Source organism: Beta vulgaris, chromosome 6 (assembly GCF_026745355.1).
Source record: "Beta vulgaris subsp. vulgaris cultivar EL10 chromosome 6, EL10.2, whole genome shotgun sequence".
Taxonomy (NCBI): Eukaryota; Viridiplantae; Streptophyta; class Magnoliopsida; order Caryophyllales; family Amaranthaceae; genus Beta; species Beta vulgaris.
The window spans coordinates 69,180,687-69,203,416 of NC_079207.1; the positions used below are offsets into that span (position 1 = coordinate 69,180,687).

Consider the following 22,730-nt stretch of genomic DNA (forward strand, 5'->3'; position numbering starts at 1 on the left):
TTGTGATTATGAAAGTAGTTAGTTTTTGATTTTTAATTATTTTGGTGCTAATGAGGGGTAAGCCTCGGAACAAGGACATATCAGTCATCCATGGCTGCGACGTTTCTAACGACTAGCATCCTCGTCTAGCGACTAGCATCCTCGTCTAAAATTCTACGAAGATATAAAGGGAGGCGATGTATTTTCGTGAGGATAATTTTGTGAGCCGCACCTTGGTTTGTTTTGTGAGCCGCACCTTGGTTTGCAAGCCAATCCGTCGTCCTATTTCCCTCTTTGTAAGCAAGAACAATGGCTACTTCCCTCATAGAATCCTTTATCAAAGTCCTGTACGTATTGATGAATGTTGATATTAGTAGCTTTCACCCCTCATGAAAGATACTTCCTCCGTTTCTAAATAAGTGCAACATTTGTATAGTGTTTACTATTCACAGTTTAAACTTTAATTAGCCTTGGTGATTTACATTTTAAGAAAAACATAGTCATGTGGGATCTTGTTAGATTCTTCTGAATGTGAATTTTTTTAATATCAACTTTGTATAATTTTTACTTATTGATAATTGAAGATATTAATGGTTAAAATAATGCATTGGCAAACGTGAAAACAAGAAGTGTTGCACTTATTTAGAAACGGAGGAAGTATGTTTTTTGAGGAGCTGAACATAGGCAAGATTATCCATTTGTACAACTATTTTGCAAATTCCCAGTTGTCTAAGTATATTTGCTTGTAAGTAGCTCAACTTGGTCTAGTGGAAAAAAGAAAACTTTCCAATTTTCAATCTCACTAGGGGTGCTTTGGGGAAGAGGGTCTCGTTTTCCTTGCCCCCTCTTCCAAAGTGCCTAAGAATGCTTGTGCACTTTTATTTTTTAGTTTCAAAGAGTAGAGATGGATGAAATTATACGAAAATTTGATTTGATATTCGATCTAAAAAGTAAGGTATGGCAATTTGGCTATTTTATTAGTTTGGTTACTTGATCCTTAAGTTTGGATATCAAGTATAGATACAAATATGGTTTTAAGAACTTTAAGGCACCTGTTAAATTGAACAATTAATAATTTTCTTCTTTTCTTTTTGCTTGATTGGTTTCTCTATACCTTAACTTTCAAAATTATTTAAGGACTTTACTAACCTATGCTACAAAGACATAGTTTAAGAATTTTTATATTTAATTTTAAAAAAATTAATAAAATAAGATTTTATTTGGAGATAATAGATAAGCATAGATGTTAAAGATAGAGAGAATCGTGTATGATTTTTTAGCTTGATTGGTTAAAGGGAACTTTTTGTATAATGATATTTTATATAGGAATTTTGATACTCTTAACCGGTGCCTTGTGGTATTGGTTTGAAAAAATTCATTATTCAGTTCTTTGTATTTTGATTTTGAATTAATATTAATTTTTTGTTGGTAACTAAATCGTGATGATGTGGTAATGTTAGTAACTAACATTTAATCCTTTTAAAAAGTTAACACTGAAAGATGTTATAATCAGATTTTTAATTACTATTATTGATTTGGTGGGTACTTGAAAAAATTAGATATCAAAAAACTTATCAGATCAGATATGGACATACTAGCCAATTATGCACGTGATGCGTGCCTGATTTTTTTTTAAAATTTTAGCCTTTTGGGGATAAACAGGGGTAAAAATTTGAACACTAGACATTTTTTTTTTTTTTTGCTAAATTTCATAGGTTAAACTTCTATCACTTAACTCTTCTTTTATTAAATTTTATTACTTATTCTTTCTGGTAGGTTCTTAAACTTAAACTTGATGAATGATAAGAGAATGTTGATTAAATTTATTTAGGAATTCTTATGTTGTATTAACATAGTCTTTTTTGTTAAATAAATCATTTCACTTTGTTAATTGATTGAATTTTCTGTTTTGATATAATATTTGATTGTGTTAGTGAATCTATCGATTACATATTTGATTGATGTAGTATTCCTTTTTACATTTTTCAGCATAAATATACTAAATATTATAGTCAATGCTCCTTTTTTTGGTGTTTCAATTATAATTTGATTTCCTAAAATAATTTTTTTATGCTATATTTGAGTTTGACTTTGTTTTTTCCCCTTTTTTTTGGTAATAGTTGATTTACTAATGGGCAGTTAAATAAATTCATAGGGAGGACAACCTTCTTAGGAATATGTATCGTAGGCGTTAACAAATCAAGCAATCGAAGTATAATATACAGAGAAATTAATAAAGAACGCACGAAGATTTAACGTGGAAACCCTTTGAATAGGGAGAAAAACCACAAACACTACACTAGGATTTTTAATATGAGATGATGATACAAGCAAAGGAGAAATCTTTAATCTCTCTAGACTCTCTAATCTCTCTTTAGGTTCTCTAGTCTCTGTAGATTGAAGAATATTTCTCACTCAGCATATAATGAATAAACGGCTCAACATATTTATACTGGGGTTAAAACGCAAAACCTAATGCCAATAGGAAATCAAATCCGAGTAGAAAAACAAGTAAAACCCCGTAGCCAGGGAACACCACAGCCAGGCCGTGGCCTTCCTCTTAAGCCACGCCCAGCCCGTAGACTTGAGTTTTATAAAGCACCAAAGAAACTCCTAGTCAGTGAACTCCACGGGCAGGCCATGGTGTTCATCCAACACCACGGGTACGTCATGGTCTTCTATTGTTCATGCGCTGATCCATTGTTGTGCTTCCACAAATGCTCTAGCTTAGTGCAATATTGTAGCTCAACGCAACACGCATACACATGGCACAACAATAACTTAGCTTGTTCCTTCACCTATTCGCTTCATGATTCATCTTCAACACCTTACATAGCTCTCCTTGGTACCAAGTAAGTGTTGGCCCAGTGGTGATGGGGACTGGCTTTGGTAGGACGGACTCGTGTTCGAATCCCCGCAACACCCTTGGGAGAGGAATGGAACCTAACCACCCCGAACTTGGCCTCGATCCGGATGTAGCCCGAAGGGTGAACCGGGTGCAAACACCAAAAAAAAAAAACATAGCTCTCCTTGGCTTATACTTCTTCCGTTTTTTATACATGTTATATAGAAAAAGTGGGGGGTTTTAAGAAAGGTAGACAGAGAAAGTAGGGGCCACCGATTTTTAAATAAAAAAATATTTTGTTAAGAAAGAAGTGTGGGTATTTTAAAGGAGAAGGTGTGGGGACGGACCATCAAATTTTTAGTAGTATTTTAAGATCGATCTTTATGGTGAAAAATGATGTATTTATGGTATGTAGCATCTATTATGACATTTTTATTTAAGGAAAATGTAGCATATATTATGACATTTCTATTTAAAGAACATGTATGTAATATCTATAAAAAAAAAAAATGGATTAAGTACAGTAAAGATGGTAGTGATGAAGACTGTTATTGGGTATCAGGTACTTGATCAGTTGATCCCATATTGAAATGGGTTCGGGTAGTCATGCGCAAACCTATCAAGGAGTGCTACAAATCTACAATACATTGATGTGCTGGCCACTTTTGGGCTACTATTTAGCTTTAAGATCACATAATGATTATTATTCTCCTGTTGGGCTATTACTTAACTTTGAGATAACATAATGATTATTATTCCATTATCTTAATCAATGATATGACTATATAAAGATTATAAACCACTAAGAGAAAATAAAGAAGTGCTATATGTTGACAAACATCAGTTAAAATCTATATCTACTGTTTTCTTTGTTATTTTTCAAAAGTATAAACCACTTTCAAAGTGGTTAAATACGCATAATAAAATTCAGTGCATAATATAATATTTATTATTTTGGGAAAATTCCTCAGGTACCCCTGAGGTTTGACGTAATTCCCAAATTACCTCCCACATTTGGGGAATTCCTCAGATGCCCCTGAGATTTGTGTTTGTGCTCAAGATACCCTTACTATGGATGGAAACCTAACGCTGTTAGGTTTTCCTCTCTTTCTCCCCAATTTTCTTTTTCTCTCTCCACCCATCATCCTCCATTGATGAACATGGAAGCTTTCTCTCTCCTCCCAACCCATTCTAAAGCCCTAACCACCCAATCCCCACCACCTCCCCTTCCCCCCACCCCCGCAGCCCCCCACTCTGCCAGCCGCAACCCCCATTTTCGCAATCTCTCTCTCCTCTGTTTTCGACTGGGCATCGATTTCGACTAGGTGGGAAAAGGGTGGGGTCGATTTCGACAGGAGTCTGGGCGTCGATTTGGACGGGGTTGGGTGGGGGAGGGGTGAGGTTCTTGCGACGGGGGGGGGGGGGGAGGTTGCGGGGGTGGGGCTAATCTGGTGGGGCGGGGGCTGCTGGGGTGGTGGGAGGGTGGGGAGGGGGTGCGGGGGTAGGGGAGGGGGCTGCTGGGGTGGTGGGAGGGTGGGGGAGGGGGTGCGGGGGTAGGGGAGGGGGCTGCTGGGTGGTGGGAGGGTGGGGGAGGGGGTGCGGGGGTAGGGGAGGGGTGGGGGGAAGAGGAGGTAGTGGGGTTGGGTGGTTAGGGCTTTAGAGTGGGGTGGGAGGAGAGAGAAAGCTTCCATGTTCATCAATGGAGGATGATGGGTGGAGAGAGAAAAAGAAAATTGGGGAGAAACAGAGGAAAACCTAACGGTGTTAGGTTTTCATCCATAGTAAGGGTATCTTGAGCACAAACACAAACCTCAGGGGTGTCTGAGGAATTCCCCAAATGTGGGGGGTAATTCGGGAATTACGCTAAACCTCAGGGGTACCTGAGGAATTTTCCCTATTTTTTTTTACACGGTCTTCAAGACGTAACTTTGATCTTTAATATCTTCAATCCGTATTAATGAAAAATATAAAAAGTTGTGTTGGAACACAAGGTGACATTCAAGAAGGGGGCCGGGGGTTGAATTGAGTGACTAAATTTTTAATCGATTTTCGCAAAAACTTGGTTATGGCACTGTGCCAAGCACTGTGCGATTCCCTCGTAATTCCTCGATTTGTATTTTTGCGAAAACTAAAACTTAATATAATATGAAATCAACGATAAAACACAAGATTTAACGTGGTTCAATCTCACCTCTGAGATCTACGTCCACACAAACCAAACTCTTTTATTTCTTGAACCCTAAAATATCAAACTCTTGATACAATAAGATTAGGACAATCACAAACTTCGAATAGTTACTCAATCTGACTAGAACAATACTATATTCTGTGTCTTAGGAAACTGTTTTCAGCTGTTAATATTTCCTATTTTCTCTCTCTGAAAACGTGAGTTATGAGACTGAGTTATAATCCCTTTTATAACTTATGGACTGATCGAAAATCCTTCAAAATATGTTATCGATCTTTTTTAATCCTTAATTAAAGGGATAAAACCTTTTCTTTTTAGAAAACAAACTTTTATCATTTTCATCTTTACCTTTAATTCTAAAAAGATAAGTTTTCCTTGAATCAATGTTTATCCATAACCTTGATAACCAATTTGATTTTCTTTTTATCTCATACTCCTTTATTATTTCGAAATTCCTTTTTCAAAACAGTTTTCAAAAATCTTATTTTTACAAAACTATTTTACTCGGTTTTTATTTAATCTATTTCCTTTTTCCAAAAACTATTTAAATTTGGTTTTTTTATAAAATCTTTTTATAAATCAGTTTTTCCAAAACTTTATCAAAACTATTTCGAAAATCTTACTTTTATAAACCTATTTTCTAAATTCTGAATTACAATTTCCTTTTAAGATAGACATACAAAATTAACATGATTATTTATTCTCTTAACTCTAAGAAAATAATAATCATCCTAATTTCATATTTCTATACTTGGCACACAATATATCTCATAGTTCTAACTTATTACATTTTGCATATGGTAACTAAACTTGAAATACAATTTTGATTCTTCACTTCTTTAAGGTCTTCCTTCATTTATTCATTTACTTTGAAGCTTGATAACCTTTCTTAACCATCTGTCACACACTTTCATATTATGAATCATAATGTTTATCATCATAGTGTTTATCATCATCAAAATAACATTGACTTAGAGTCACAACAAGTTGATATTATGAAACTACACATTGAGACGAATCTAACAAGATCCCACATGAATATGTATTTTTATATATACAAATGAGAATATTCGGTTAAATTTTTTAAAGTTTGATCCCCCAAAAATGAAGTAGGCACTATCTCTATTATATAAGCCAAGGGAGGAGGTGTGATGTCCTCTTTTGAAGTGACTAAAATACCCTCTAATCATTTAAGTTTTTCTTTTTATAAAAAATTGAAAAATGATAATCAATGAAACTTGCCATATGAGTAGGTCAAAAATGGAATATGCAATACCATTAATAACTTAACAAACTAGATTGACACAATTAATTCACAAAATCAATTAGAATCTTCAACCAAAAAAAGTTAGCAACATATCGTGATAACATAATATTTCATATTTACAAAGTTCAAACAATATGGTTTATTAACATCTATAATTGTTAAAGAACTGTACTAAAGTCGCTGAAAAGAAAATATTAAATCATCTACCAAATATTACAGTGATGGTATTGAACAGTTAAACATCATCCAGCTTTAATTTAAAAAGATAATAACATCTACAAAAGAACCTCAATAATTTACATCACTATCAAAATAATTTTAGATAAAAAAAACATGTCCATTTATATATAACTGCATAAGATTGTCGATGCACACATCGCGTGCATATGCAACTAGTATTATGGGACGGAAGGAGTGCTTAATTTCATTTAGGTAATGGCATGTCTAGTCTATCCTCCAATTTTTTGCTTATCATACCGTAAGTATTGATTGTATTTTTGTTAGGTGATATAACAACATCTTATCCATTACCCATTAAAAAGTGGGAACTTCTAACTACTGTAGCTTAGTAACAGTACATTGTCTGTTTTGCCCTTTCTTCTCCACCCAAAGTTACAGTGAAATGGCTGTTTTGCCCTTGCTTTGCTTAGTTGCCTTCTGATGTTCTTCTCGTCATCTCTTTCCTCCCATTTTTCCTCTCAATCGTTCATCTTCTCTAACCTAATTTCTTCCCTCTTCTTTCACCTCTGTTCCTCTTTCCATACCACATCTTCATCGCCTCTTCCCTTATTTCTTCCCTTCCCTTTCCACCTCTAACCTTTTGGTCCTTTGTGATACGGTTTTCTGGCGAACCGTTCATTTGCTTCTCTTTTCCAGAAATTTCGGGAGAATCGTTCCAGAAAATTTTCGAGCTCCGGATCACTAAGAATTTGTCCCAAATTCACTGTAAGTTTCGGTGTTTATTGTATTCTTCGATAATCATGTTCGTCAAATGTTGTGTTCTGTCATATTAGGGTTTGTATTCGAGTGTGAGTTTTGATTGTTTTGTTTCTAATTCTGTCAATTTATCTTGTTAGGGTTAGTCCTGATGTAATTTTGCCATTTAATTGGGAAATTCCTACAATGGTGCTGCACTTCCTTCGATTGCATCAATTGCGATTCTGACCTAATGCTCTGTGACCTATGCTTTATTAAATTATCAGTGATTCGATTTTTTCAATCATCCAAGTGTTCCTGGAATTTATTGGCTCGGGTATTACTCAAATTTATTCCGTTCTTTTTTTCAATTTTGCTCTAATTTTTCGTTTTTTTCCTGTTGTTTGCCAGCTTGTGTTGTATTGTTGCTGTGTTGCTATCTCGTGTGTATTGATGTAAAAAATTCTGATTTAATTAAACTGATTTGCGTTATATAGCTGTTTTGGTTTGCTATCTCATTCCTGGTTGGTGGAAACGAGTTATGGAACTTATTGCATCTGAATAGGCTACCACCCAGGGGAGTGGGTATTCAAAGTAATGTTCATAGTAGGTAGAGAGCAAACTCTGAGATGCAATATATATATGTTGTTTTTCCATCAAATATTCATCTTTGTACTGTGTCTTTAAGTTTATTTTACTTTATTTACCTATTGACTGTTTATTAGATGAATATAGCGTTGTTGACATTAGTTTTAGGACGTTGTTGTACACATGTTTGGACGTTTCAATTTCAAAGTAGTAGTAAATCTGGGATTTTTTATATTATCGACATGTTTTCTGCCTTTGCTTTGCTTAAAAGCTTTTCTAACGTTAATAACATATTAGTGTGCTACACTCAACAAATTGCGGCTCTCATAGCTGTCTATGCCAATTTTCGCTTTGCAAGGATCAAAGCTATGAGATGGGGATAGGCTCTTGTTGTATGGGTTTACAGTCTGGTCACTTACATATCCCTTGATGTTCTGAAATCCATTATTCGCTATGTGCTGAGTGGAAGGGTTTGGAACAACCTTCTGGACAATAAGGTTAATATTGCTGTTAGAGTCAGAAAAACAATTTAAGTTTCTTTATTGGTTTTGCTACTGATTCTGGATTGGTTTCTTTGTCTTGCTTAGACTGCTTTTACCACTAAGAAGGACTACGGAAGAGAAGAGAAAGAAGCACAATGACGACTGAACAAAGAAGCCCGCACGTTCTTCAACCTGCAGTTACCACCACCTTTTTCAATGAGAGCAGCAATTACAGGGAACTCTCTGAGATTGCTGAACAAGCATAGAGGAGGGATGAAGTTTCTAGGTAAGACCTAACCCTTTATGTTTGCATGAAGAAAATTACTACCATTATGATTTTATTGATTCAGTAGCCGCCTTTGATTGTGAAATCACATGGATTGATAAAATCATGCTAAGTTATGCAATAAAGGCTTCAGATCATATAAAACCAAGGTTTGTTGTAGCCTGTATTGGATGAACTATATTCTAAAAAGGTATACGCAAATGCATAAAGTTATGAAGTTGATTGACATTTAACATTATTGATTCCTACGTAATCAATTTTATCAACATCTGCCACTTTACCTAATCTTGATTGTAAACCACAAGATTTCGTCTATTTTCCCTCTTGTGTTATGGAGAAACTTCTAATAATTTATCTAGCAGAGTAGCACTGACATGCGTAGTATGATAATTGTTTCATGAATTATCCAGATATAAACAGTTCCATATAATGTATGAATGTAGGCTGAGGGAGTTGCACACTTTGAAAGGCCACGTTGAGTCTATTGTGAAACTTAAAGGATTAGATATCGACACAATTCAGCAACATTACACCGCGTAGATCAGAAGGCTGCAAAGAGTGGAGAGAGGATCATGCGCGCAGTTTGTTGCTAGACTTCACTGACACAGAAGATGACTAGGTAGAAGTACGCCGTCCTTACAAGTCAAGGACACTTTTGAATTTCCTAAGCATTATATGAGTCTGTTGATAATGAATCTTTCTCATTGGGCAACACATAAGCTGCAGGTATTCATTGTTCATCTTGCTTCTTTTTACTGTTCTTTTTAAATGTTAGATTATTGCATTCTCACCTGTGAATTGTTGTTTAATAGTTGTGTTCAGGAACCTATATGTCGATCTGAGGGAGGTATATTAGTGTCCTATTCTATGTTTTTATAGTGGTTGTGGTGGTACATTGGATAGTTGCGGCGTGTGGCCGTATCTAGGATGGGTGTGTGTTATAATGGTATCTCAAATGGTTGTGATGGCAATATGCTCGCATAGGTACCTCAATCCTCAGCTGGATATGGTTGTTCTTTAGATGGTTATGGCGGTTGAAAAGTGTAGGTTTATTAGCTGTTACCCTTTGCGAAGGAACCAATAATTGTTCAGGAATATTCTTTGTGGGTTAATTAATCTATTTCAAGACGACTAATGATATTGAGCTCATCAGTGAAACTGGAGATGCCTACTAACTTTTATCATGGTCTGAGATGGAATGGGTGAATAGACCAGTTGCTTGTACAGTTGTACTTGTTGCTGTCTAAATTCATGCCCTAAAGAAGAAAGTTGAACTTATTTTGAATTTTCATGCTGTTTGATATTTGTTTTCTAAATTTCTTTTTTGCTACGTCTACAAGAATTTTCTTGTATGAATTGATCTACTGCTTCCAGTTGAAATTACAAATATTTTTTCTTTTGCAGTTACATGGAGGATTGTGCAAGATTTTATCCAAGATATTCTGTAAAGTGTTGAATATCTTTCCTGCTCTAGAAGCAGCACCCCCACGTAGTAGGTCAAGAATCCAGGCATTGTGTTCTCTGCATGTGGCACTTGAGAAGGCCATAAATCTTTTACAACATTGCTCAGAGTGTAGCAAACTATACCTGGTAATGTTAACTTGTTGTTGGTTACAAGTGAGAATGTTATCCAAATTAGTGGAACCATTTATTGTATTGTACCAATATCTTGTTCACACGATTTCCCCCTTTATATTGCATGTTACATAGGAAATGCTCTGATTATTATGCAATTATGCAGTGTAAGCTGGACTCCTTCATTCCTTTTGAAACGATATGTCTTGAAGGGTATTCGTGATGGCCCCCATGAGCCATTTATCACAGATTCTGTTGACTTTGTTGTATCCCAGGTGAAGTCCATGATGAATTTCTCGATTCCATTTTGATCCTGTCTCGATTCCATTTATGTATAGCAAGTTTTGTAGTATGATTTTTCGAATTGTATTCTAGCCCGTCTATGTAGTAAGAAAATGGAGAAGTGACAATTTCAATCTTAAAATCTTAGTTTCACTTGGACCCATCAACTTACCTCTCTTCTCTCACATTACTATTAACTGACCTACCCTGCTGTGGTGGTGCTACATATTTGGAGTTGCTTATTTATTCATCCCTGATGCTCTATATCGATTTGTTGCACAAGTTCTGGTTAGCAATGTTTGGAAACAGCCAAACAGGGGTCTGGTTAGAAAAAAAGCAGAAGAAAGAAGAATTAGTCAATATCTTAAAAACTTGGTTGGCAAATGTGTTTCCATTTTTCAATTAACACGGTGTTTCTATTCTAAGCAATAGTTAATATGAAAATGTGGAATCATTTGGAATGAAATTCAAATTAGTTTATACAATATGTTGCACATGACATTTAGTAATATGTGAGGGAGAAATTATTATCCAGCGATCTCGAGATAGTCAGTCTTGTTTATCCATTTATCAGGAGTAGCAGCCAAGAAGACGGAACAAGAATGGGAAAAGTGGAGGGTTGTCCCTCCTAAATTAGAGCGAGGCGTAAGCCAAATTCTTTCATTTCTATCTGAATTATGTGATGGATAATTCTAATGGCCAAGTCAAGTGAAGTTACTTTAAAGGAAACAAACGCTAAAAAGAGAGAGGCATCTGCTAAACAAACCTCAAGTGGATCATCATTTTCAAGCATTGAGCATTTCCCGGTAAGTTTCATTCTTTAGAGTGGAGGTTTATGATTGCATTTTTTAGGTTTTCATGTTATTTATGAATGTATTTCACCTTTGCCTTTAATTTATGTTTTAGTTCACTAAAATCTTGTTCAAAGGATGCAAATGTGAATGGCCATGTCCTTTATTCTTCTCTGTATGTTCCAGTGGCTGTATATACATGTACTTGTGCCTTTCATTGTTGTCATATTTTCACTCAAGGATCTAGGATTCTAATTGGCTTCTAATTGACTAAAGAGTTGTTGATCAATGTCCAAAACCTGTCAAAGAAATGTTAATAGCGATGAAAGCAAATATTCCAATTAGTATTATTCTCACCCTGCTATTTAATTGATAATACCCACACCAGTTTTGATCTGATCTCCGAAATGGGTTATCGTATGTTAACAGAAATCAAAGTGTTTCTGTGTTAAAGAATAGTTCTATTGCTGGATTCTCCTTGGACGTTTTGATTGATTATGTGTATTATTTGTTCTTGATGCAGCTTAAAGAAGAGAAACACTCTAGGGTGAGTTTCATTCTCTCTCTTCCTTTCTATTTTAGTTACTTAGCTTGTTAGTTGTTGACGATTGAGGCCTAAGGATCTGATTTCATATATAAATGGTTTGATATTTGACATGTGTGAGGACTAAGGAGAAAGTATTACCATGAAGCCAGAAAATAAGATACATTACATTACTCCATCATGCTTAGTTACAACCAAGTTCTACAAAACTTAAATTACATTTCTGCTTATTTAATCACTTCAAGTTCTTCTACTTCCTCTCCATTGCTTCATTTAAATTGTCTTTGCCTTCTTGTAGCTTGAAACTTGCGCTCGATAGCTGTTCAACAACGAAGATTGCAGGATCATGTTCTTCTGCTTGTTATTTTGCTTTGCGGCCTAATGTTCCTTGTTAATGAATATAAACTAATTTCTTTTGCTGCTAGGCATTATTTAATGCTTGTAATAGATATAGCAAATTAGACAAAGCACAAAACCTTGAGTAATTTTTGTAACAATCAAACGGTTTGCAAACAATGCATATATGAAATATAATCTAATAGCCTTATTATCTTACCTATATGTTCATATATTTTGAAATACCTCAAATTCAATTTACTGATATTTCTATAAATCTATTCATAATAATTTTCGCTTTCTTGGGGGGCCGTGCGCGATAGCGCGCGGGCCAACAACTAGTACAGGTAAAAATAGTAGTGGCTTTTTCAACATATGAAATCATTGAAAATTTGACATTCTTGCACTAATAAGGCTAACTATTGCTCTGATCACAATATAACTATATATTTCTGGAATGTTAAATGTGAGGACTAGAAGCGAAACTTAGACAATAAATTTTGTCCATTTCGTTTTGAATGTTATAAAAGAGTATTATTTGTAAAATATAAAATATTCATTTATTGTATTTAAAACAAAACGAAAAAAGTATATAAAAAAAAACCAAGGTGTGAAAGTTAAAAGACAATAACGGATGATATGCTTAGAAAACACCTCTCAGTAAAAAGTAGGGTAAGAAAAGCACCTTTGTGTTGGGGGTACACTATACGGTGCGCATATGGTTTACATATCACATGATCCTAGACCTAAACCATCCACGCATGTGAAATGCTGCTGGAGGTCATTGTTGGTTTATGATGTGGAGATGGGTAAATGAATGGCATTGTGTAGGTGTGTGTATGTGGTGTGGTGTAGCAAGAGATAACTCGAAGCTTTGAACAATACAACCACTCGCATGGATTGATGAGGAAGGAGTAGAGTATCCCGCAGCCAGCACATCCTACGCCCGCAGTGTGCTAGTGCCCATCCGACGAAGTTTCTGCCAACCCGGAGGCCATAACACGCCCCCGCGGGGTTCAACGTGCAGCAAGTGCTGCGTGAGCTTGTCATGTGAATCCTAATGTGGGTTTTACTAAAGGAATATGTCCTTAGACATCCTGGCAATTTCTAAATTTTAGTAGGAGTTATATTATGAAGATAATAAAGTCAATTATTTTAGTAATCGTATTTTATTACTAAAATAGATTAATACTATGAGGTCACACATTGTAGCACAAGTTGGACAAGCAATCCATTCAGGATTAGGATCGGGCCGGTCTAAAGGGAAATAGGAGGAGAATTAGTTCTCCTTACTAGCCTATGACTCTTCTATTATATATAGGATATTATATTAGGATTTTGGTGATCAATTGATTAATCAGTTTCTTTTCACAAGAGAGAGAAAGTGAAACTCTAAACTATTCCCTCTAAACCGGCGCCTATACCATCGAAAGCAAGAGAATTTATACTCTTCCGTTCTAGCAAATGTTGGTGTTCTGGACTGATTAGAGGAGCAACACTTGGGGCTCTCGGATCTCCAAAGCTTGCATACAATAGGAAAATCACGCTACAAAGGCTTAATATTTAATCCCTATTGAATGATTCATGTGTTTGATTATGTTTGCGATCTTATGATAGATGTTAGGAAATTATTTCCTGAAATTCCGCTATTTGCATCTATATATTCCTACATTTACTCCTACTTGGCTTATGTTTACACCCTAATATAAATATGTTGAGTCGTTTTATTTATGTATGCCATGTGTGAATAGAGAGTTTATTCTTAAATCTAGAGAGACCAAAGAACCTCAGAGAAAAGTTAGAGAGTCTAGAAAGATTAAATCATTCTTTTTGTATTATCATCTCACATTCAAAGTCCTAATGGTTGTTCATGGTTTTCTCCCTATTTTAAGGTTTCCACGTTCAATCTTTCTTGTGTTCTTTATTGCTTTAGTTTATTAATTCTCATGCTTGATTATTGTTAGTGCCTACGATACGTATTCCTAACAAGTGGCCTGGTATCAGAGCTAGGTTGAATCATTGTGCGGCTACATCGTGTTGAATAGGTATAATAGATGACGGGAGGGTGATGATCGATAAAGTCAATGGTAAGGATTTTGGTTTTTGGAAGATGCTGATTGAGGTTTATCTATGCCAGAAAGACTTGTACCAACCTCATGTTAATCCACTTCAATATATAGGCACATGACAATAGACAGTTAAGGAATATATGCGCATAAAACCGCCCGATTGGACCATTTTTCAATTCTTCTTCTTTTGCTAACGTTGTTTTACCATGATCAAAATCTAAAACGTACCTCATGTTTCCTGGTCTGGGTTAAACTTATTGGGCTTGGATAATAACCATGACAGATGACAATAAGTCCAATGACTTTTACTTAATTGTAAAGATGACCTCGTTGATGAGGCATGGTGAATTCATCTAGTGATTGCCCAAAAAATTCAATTATAGGGCTTTTTTCTTGACAGAAGTAAAGAGTGTTTCTTCATCATGAGCATGATATACCAAGTTTTTGCATTAAGGCCTTTTATAGTTTATAATCGTAATTGATGATTAAATTGGGTCTACGGAAAAGTAACTGTGATATATGTTGTGTGCAAAAAAATAGAGTATACAGTTATTCCTATGACTTCAACCATTAACTTATATTTTTTGTTGAATTGGTCCTCTCATCACATAGTATCGGAATCAGCATGGCATATATATCACGAGTTCAAAACTCATCCTCCTTCCTTTCACAGATATTTTATACACTGGAATGCGATTTTATGAGAAGGATCATAGAGTAAAATTCATTTCAGCATCAAGTGGGGAAGTAATGAATGCTAATCAATTCTGGGTTGTTATTGATGAATGATGATTTATGTTTATTAAGCTGCCACATCTCCTTGTACTTCACTCTTCACAGACTGCTAACATTTGAAGTACAATTTCTTAAATTGCATACACAAAATGTGGATGTGGAGAGTGATAAAGACTTTTTGGTACCAAAAAACAAGTACTAAATGCATGTACATTACCAAAATTAATGAGTTTGAAGCTGCCACATCTTACACTTCATTGCCTGGTGCTAATACTAATTGGTTCCACATAGAATTCCTTAAAGTTATCTAGAATTTACTAATTGCTTAAGATTATAGATGATGACCATCTACTTCATCATGAATTCATGATCACAATAAGACAGATTTGTCATGCACCAATGACATTGAATGCTACATATGTAGTACAACCAGCTGTAGGAATAGTAATGTTTGCCTATTCCTCCACGCGTTTTTTCCATAATCACCCCCTTAAGCTTATGTCCTCTTGTTGTAATTTTTTTACCTACTTCACCTATTCTAGTTAATGTCAAATTTTTTTTTTACTGAAACCACTCATAAGTGGGTGCATTGTTCTCTAAACCATGCCAAAACAAAAATGTTGATAAAAACAACCCTTATTTTCTTAATCTATTCCCATGACCATCCTATTACATTAATTAGCCAATTAACAACAAAAAGTTTGGATTATGATTTATGAGTGTATGTGATTTTTAGGACTCGCATTACACTTAAGGTACTATTGTTTTCAATAATTACTTGCAACACTAAAGAACTCCTAAAATTCCTTACGTATTTCAAAAATATCAAAAAATATATGTGGCTATTGAAGGTATTTTGGTCTAATGGTACCACCCCTGATCTCCTAAGGGAAGACTAGGGATCAAATCCTGATAGCCCTAGCTTGGAGTGGCGAAGTGCAATTGCACTGGGATTGATTTGGGCCTTGGGTCGAGACTGAGGTAGGATATATAAACCTAACAAACATCCTTCTTGTACCTCAACCAACAACAATAACAAAATGAAATCAAGAAATGCGTTGAGGGTTGGAGGTATAATTTTGTCTATCTTCCCCATTTTTGGAGCAACCATGTTTATTATCTCTTCGTAGAAGTAATTATCTTTGAGCATGTCATTTCTTTTAATGTAGATAGAGCTACGAGGATAAGTGATGTAAATGAATTTGATCTCAGATCTTAGATGTTATTTTTCAAGACTTTAACCAATTATGTTATTAGTTGATATCCAGTGAGCATGTCATGTTATAGTACACATGTAATAGTACACATGTAAGGTTGGTACTTCAAATCATGATCAATTATCTGTCCTGACAATAATTACTGCCAAAATTCAGAATAGTGTTAGTAATTAATAGAGCAACTACCATTGGCCCGCTAATATTGTTTGCAATTAGAAGCACATACAGAAGTTTGAACCTCAAGTTTTATCACTCTTGTAACGTTTTGTTGGTTACCTGAACACCATTAATTATAACCAACTAGTTTTTTTCCGTACGATGCCTCGGGTTAATTACAATAAACAAAATATGTTATTATGTTTAAATTTCATAATTTATTTTGCTATTTTTCGTATTTTTTATCTATTAAGAAATTGATAAATTCATGTCACGACATGCTAAGTAAAAAAAAATTCAATGGTTTGAGTTTGAAAACAATATCTTAAAAGGAGTTGCTATTAGAGAGTATGACATCAATATTCTCTTGTAAGTTATGTAATAAGAGTGTTAGATAGATATTTACTTATTTATGTCTTTTTAGTTAATTATAATTATTACAAGATTTAATCATATTTTATTTGAAACATTAGACAACAAAGTCATAGCGTATTGATGGTTAAACTTTTTACTTTTCATTTCAAAGGTCACGTGTCCAATACATTGCACTTATAAATATTTTTGATTGAGAAGTACACATAGACATAAAACATTTGTATTACAAATAATATTTTTGGGTCAATTTTAGGTTTTTCAAAAAAACGCAGCCCTTAATAGTGAAGGGCTGCACTTTTTAAAAAAACGCAGTGAAGGGCTGCGCTTTTTTTAAAAAACGAAGCCCTTTACCCACCCGCAAAAATATTATTTCAATGGGCGGGCTTTTAAAATATTCAGCACTCCTTATTAAACCCTCATTCTCTCTCCTCTCTCACAAATCTCACGCACAACTCTTCAGATCGATCTTCACACCACTACCACACCCCCTAATCTGTTGCTCACACCACTCTCGTCTCCTCTACATCTCGTCGGAGCTCCACGCATGGCCGCCGCTCTAGCCTTCTCCTTCTCCGTACTCGCGCATGGCCAGATGTTAGTCTACTCGATCTCTTCTTCTTCGTCGTGCATGTCCTACTCGTTGCTATGCGCCACTTCGTAGTTGAACGCTGCCACTGCGCGTCGTACCACTCGCGTCTCCTCTTGCCGTCGCTCACACCACTACACCCCCTCTTCTCGCACGCACCACTCGCGTCTCTTCTGCCGTCGCTCACATCAAATCTAGGGTTGGTTCATTTTTTATTTTATTTTGTCATTTTTATTTATTTTTTTTGTATTTGTTGGTTTTTGATGGTATTTTTTTTGTTAATTTTAGGTTTTTTAGTTTTATGGAATTAATTTGAGATGGTTCGAGATTAATTTGAGATCTAGGGTTCGAGATTTACTCGGTTTTTTATGAATTTAGTTTTTCAAATTTTAGGTTTTTTTTATATTTTATTTTGTGGAATTAATTTGATTTTTATGTTGTTGATTCGTTTGAGAGAGATTTCTGTTCAAATTTTGTCTTGATATTGTTATGAGAATCAGTATTTAAGTTTAATCTGGATGATCTTTGTGAATTTGGTTGCTGGAGATTGTTTTGTTGTTGCGAGAAAAAGATTTTAAGTGTAACTGATTGTATTGTTGAATTTTAAGTTTAATAATAAAAAATTATTTTTTTGGGGTCCAAAAGGGCTGCGTTTTTGGACTAAAGACGCATCCCTTCTTCAAGTGAAGGGCTGCGCTTGAAAATCGTAGCCCTTCCTTTAAAGTGAAGGGCTGCTATGGAAAGGGCTGCTCTAAGAGCCTTTTTTAGCGCTGCCCTTCCTTATTTTTCCACTAGTGTTTTTTAACCACTTTCGAAAACCCGTGGTAAGATGAATATTCTCTGGACTGTCCTCGCATGACACCACTCACGTAAAGGTCCAACAAGCCCCTCCAAAAAAATATATACATATTTATTGGTTAAATTCCTTCGCTAATGGAAAATATATTAGTAATCTATATTAGCCTATAATTTTCTAATGTAGTATGTTCTAGTAAAGCCGCAAATAGGGTTAAGGAAATTTTCAACCTAATCATTATTAGTGTTCGAGGGGACAAAATCATAGCGATTTCCATTGATTTGTAATAACTTTTGGTAAAATATAAGGCCAATAGAATGCAACATTATTTCTATACTCCCATGATGTTTACATTAAAGGCAAAAGAAAGCATTTGAATCACCTTCGGGGTGAGGAGGGTGAATAATTGAGATTCATTTCACTTGGCAATAAAGATAAATATGGATCTCTCACCAAATAAAAAAGGATAAATATTGATGCAATGCTTCCCATAATAATAAATTGCATATTCACATCAGATAACTTGTGAATTTCATACCATATGATTGGAAACTTTAGCATTAGTGGGCGTTGGTTGGTCGGGATTCTAAGCATTTATTGAGTATCTTAGCTAAGACATGTGGTCTAATAATGGCAAACACCTTAATCACTAGTTAATGGAGAAATCTACTTTAGATTAATCCATATATTTTGTGCTAATGTTATTGGTCTCTTTCATTTGATTGGTCTCTCTTTTACAATCAAAATTTTAACTATAGTACTCACAAACGCTATACTTATGAGTCATGAGATTGAACTATATATCCTTATTAATCAATGAAGATGAAACCATGTAGACATTAGACAAAGGTGAAAAATATAATAAACAACCACATGAAAAGTTATATATTACAAAGGAGATTATAACCAAGTGGAAAGTCAATTAAAATTGAGTAGTTCCTTTTTTTAAGTAAGATCAAGAAGCGATTAAGATTATTGAAGATTGAATGTTTTCAATTTATAATTCTCTACCTTGTGTTAATTTCACACGGTCAAACAAATGGAAAGACGATGATGTAATCTACGATAGATTTTTTTTTTTTTTTTGGTGAACCATACCCGGTTTCCGAAATCCATTTTTGGACCCCGACTAATCCGGATTCGAGCCGGGTCAGGCCCCAATTAGGGGGGAAAGCTCTCCCAACACACTCTGCTGCGTTCCCAGGGCTCGAACTCGAGACCTCTGGTTAAGCTAGAACAACTCCCTTACCAGTTGATCTAAGCATGTGTTGGTATAGCATATTGTAACGATGATTGATAGATGAAATTTTTAGACGATACATCAAGAGTTTACCCATTTTTATGTCGAACCATAGCCCGATGATACTTGCACTCTATCTTTCTCAATAAAATCGAAAATCTTACAAATTAGAAGTTTGGTTCTTAACATAAAAATTACACAATCCATTATGAAAGAGGAATGTAATAAATCAAGAGTTGTCTCAAGTCAATACAATCTACAAGAGAAACTAAAGATTATCGTATTAAAGTCAAAGAACTAGCAAAGCAAGAATGGGTTATATTTTGTACCTTTCTTGAAGAGCTTTTAACTCTATAAGAGAATTAATCCAATAGACGCATACAAAAAAAAAATCATTAGCAATTGAGTCGGCTTGAATACAACCCGCTTACGAGCTTGTACCATTAGCACGCCTAGGTAGCAAATGGTAATATTATCCTTGCTAGCTTTCTCCATTAGTCGGCGTGGGCGTGGGCGTCGGCGAGGATCCTAAGCAAGATTGTGAGAGTTGTGCAATGCGCCAATGCGGGTAATGTGCGTGATTCTGATTCCTATCCATGTGCACATGCCACATATCGACATTCATAGTCAATTTTGGGGACTCCTCACAATCCTTGAAGCATAAGGCATACCGCATACGTATATAGTAACATTAACATGTCAACTTTCGCTCAAAATTGGACTCAGAAAACAGTATTTTATTTTCCATAAGGGGATGTATCCGTAGTCCCATGTGTACAAGTAATCCACTTGATTCCAAACTTTAATTAATGGTAAATAGTAGTAGTAACAAGTAGTAGTTGAAAACGCAATTATTATGCAAGGGATCACTTACCTTATATATCATTCTATCAAGGAAATTAAAGCAACCTCTGATTTTAATTAAGCTCTTTGATTTGCTTTGGGAAGTGGAAGTCATAACTCATGAATTAGATAAGAAATAAATGGTCCAAATGCATAATGAGAAGCCTAATTTTTTTAATGTAAAGTAGTTGCATTGGGATATACCCCAAATCAAAAGACTAAATAAGAAATTATGCAAGTTTCATGATCCTATACCTATAATTAATTGCTAAACTCCCTTAGAATTTCAAAGTCAAAACCACCGGGAACAATTTTTATTAGTCACAATTGATATCCTTTTTGTACGATCCATAGCCGTTGTATTTGGTGATTTGGTCTCATAACCCGATTTTTAATAATAAGTGTTGTTTTTCTTGTTAATATTAATACTGTTTACAAGAATTTTTCTACTTAATGCAATAGTAGGCAGGCAAATGCATGTGCCTCCTTGTATTAGGATTCTGTTTCCTTTTTAAAATTTCCGTCCAAGTTAATTGCGGAAGTGTGGAACACTAGATAAATATGTATTATGTATGTATAGTGTAATCTTGCTTTTATATCAAACAAATCTGTCAAAAGCCCACCAATAGAGAGGCGCACAATGTTTAACAATATGGAGAGGAGTTTGTGAAGAAAATCTTTGATTATATTCATGAGAAAAAAAAAATCATCCATCGTATAAACTCCCCTAAATTTCAAGAAAAAAAATATATGAAGATGCACGGTGGTATTTGATAACAAATTTTTTAAAAAAAGTTGGTAAGAAGAATTTTTCTAGGATTCCCTCGCACAGGGTCCCTACCCAGAGGCCCATTACAAGCCAAACATCCCCCTAAATCCCAAGCAAAAGTTTCGAGTAGAAATTGAACCCTAGACCTTGTTAGGAAAGATGGGAAATCTCACCTCTTGAGCCAACCCCATTTCTTTGTATTTGATAACAAATTGGCGAGCAAGAAGATGGAAGAATTGCATTGTCTTGGACTCTTGTCTATGTCCAAGATTACGCGACCATCGACGCAGATTGTTAGTAGTGTAAACCTCTGTTACGTTGATTTCACAACTGAGTTGGTGTAATAGTTCAACGCCACAAATAGATATGTATTTTTGTGTGTTTAGAGGATGACTAAGTGAGTTGATGTAGACAACATTCAATCTTAGACTTTATCACCTCAACAAGATCTTATCAACTAAGGGCCTGTTCTCTCAAGCTTATTTTCAGTTCAATTCAGCTCTGGACAATACTTTTACTCTCACATACATATAACTATTCATTTCAGTTCAGTTCAGTTCAATTCAATTCAGTTCAGTCCAGTTCAATTCAATTCAGTTCAACTCAGTTCAGTTCAATTCAATTCAACTATTTTATGTCGAAGAGAACAATCCCTAAATCAAATGTTATGGATATGTATGAAAGTATTTCTTAATATGATTTATTATAAATTAGAGTGTTAAAAATGCTTATGAGAACGTACTATACTATCCTTTTTCCACACACAAGTAAAAATGGTTAGTTAGTGAAATATACTTCACCCATTTTCTCTACCACTTTGCATGTTTGTTAATGCCAACTTTGATTTAATAATTTAGTACTTTGTTTGGATGGGAGAATTGGGAAGAAAATGAAAATAAGGAAATATTCATTATATTTCCCTTCTTAATAAACTAAATCATTCTAATGATGGAAGGATTTAAAAGGAAAATATAAGTTTCATCTTCTCTCCTCTTTGTTCCCTCTTCCTTCTCCTTTCATGTCCTGCTACATTTGTACTTTCCTTATCATTGTTATCAGAACAAAGTGTAGATGTCCTGCTTCTTTCGCATCAATTACTTGGTATTATTGATGGTACTGCTTCTATTCCTTCTGCTACTGTGAATGATGAATATGATAATTCCGTTCCTAATGTGCCCTTCTATGAATATCTTTGTATTGATCAACAAGGTAAATCATGTTAGGACTACTTTATCTCGCGATTTTTTTTGATGTTCATGGTATGATAATCGACGCGGTGGGGGATGGGTGCGAAAATGAGTGAGGTGGGGGTCAGAGTTGCGAAAATCGAAGGGGTGGGGGAGCGGGGTGTGGGAGTGTGGGGTGGGGTGGGGTTTATAAGCCTATAGTGAAGCGGGCGTGGGGAGGGGTGGGGGTTGTTGGGCTGCGGGGGTGGAGATTGGGGAAGGAGGGTGGGGGCAGCGGTGGTTGTGGGGGGTTAGGGTTGGGTTGGGGGGGTGGTGGTGGGTTAGAGAGAGAGAGAGTTAGGGTTTACTTAATGCTAGGGTTAGGATGGGGAGGGGTGTTTAGATTAGAGGTTAAGGTTAGATTTAGGTTTGTTAATTAGGATTAAAGGGGGTTAAGGAGTTAATGACTAACGACGTTAAACGTCGTTAGTCATTAAGGGTAAGTGAACGTATTTTTGAAAAAGTGGGTGGTATATGGTGAATTTCAAAAGTCGAAAGGGTATGTCTTGCAAAAAAAATTATCAGGGGTATATGGTGAAAGAACCGTAAATATTATGTTGTTTTTGTTCATGATTTCTCTCGATAATCATGGATTTATCCTTTACGTCGTAAATCGGATGCTCACTCTCAATTCCTTGTG

At 35.2% G+C, this 22,730-nt stretch overlaps 1 protein-coding gene across 2 annotated transcripts; it reads left to right on the forward strand.

Moving 5' to 3' along the window:
• Positions 1-8,427: 8,427 nt before the first annotated feature.
• LOC125499089 (U-box domain-containing protein 7-like) lies at positions 8,428-11,745 on the forward strand. Of its 2 annotated transcripts, XR_007275771.2 has the most exons (6): positions 8,428-8,550; positions 8,994-9,276; positions 9,955-10,140; positions 10,292-10,400; positions 10,982-11,213; positions 11,722-11,745. XR_007275771.2 is itself a non-coding variant. In XM_048647539.2 (4 exons), exons 2-4 carry the CDS (start codon positions 9,226-9,228, stop codon positions 10,346-10,348), a joined length of 294 nt encoding a protein of 97 aa, XP_048503496.1. In that variant the 5' UTR covers positions 8,428-8,550; positions 8,994-9,225; the 3' UTR covers positions 10,349-10,769. The 2 variants fall into 2 exon arrangements, 1 of the variants encoding a protein (XP_048503496.1); XM_048647539.2 differs by lacking the exons at positions 10,982-11,213; positions 11,722-11,745 and having other exon boundaries at positions 10,292-10,769.
• The last annotated feature ends 10,985 nt before the right edge of the window (positions 11,746-22,730 follow it).

Excerpts from the sequence above, each read along its gene's own strand:
- LOC125499089 (XM_048647539.2), top strand. The coding sequence starts at position 9,226 with ATGAGTCTGTTGATAATGAATCTTTCTCATTGGGCAACACATAAGCTG. Across the intron at positions 9,277-9,954 it reads GGGCAACACATAAGCTGCAG|TTACATGGAGGATTGTGCAA; the intron begins GTATTCATTGTT and ends TTTCTTTTGCAG. Across the intron at positions 10,141-10,291 it reads AGTGTAGCAAACTATACCTG|TGTAAGCTGGACTCCTTCAT; the intron begins GTAATGTTAACT and ends GCAATTATGCAG.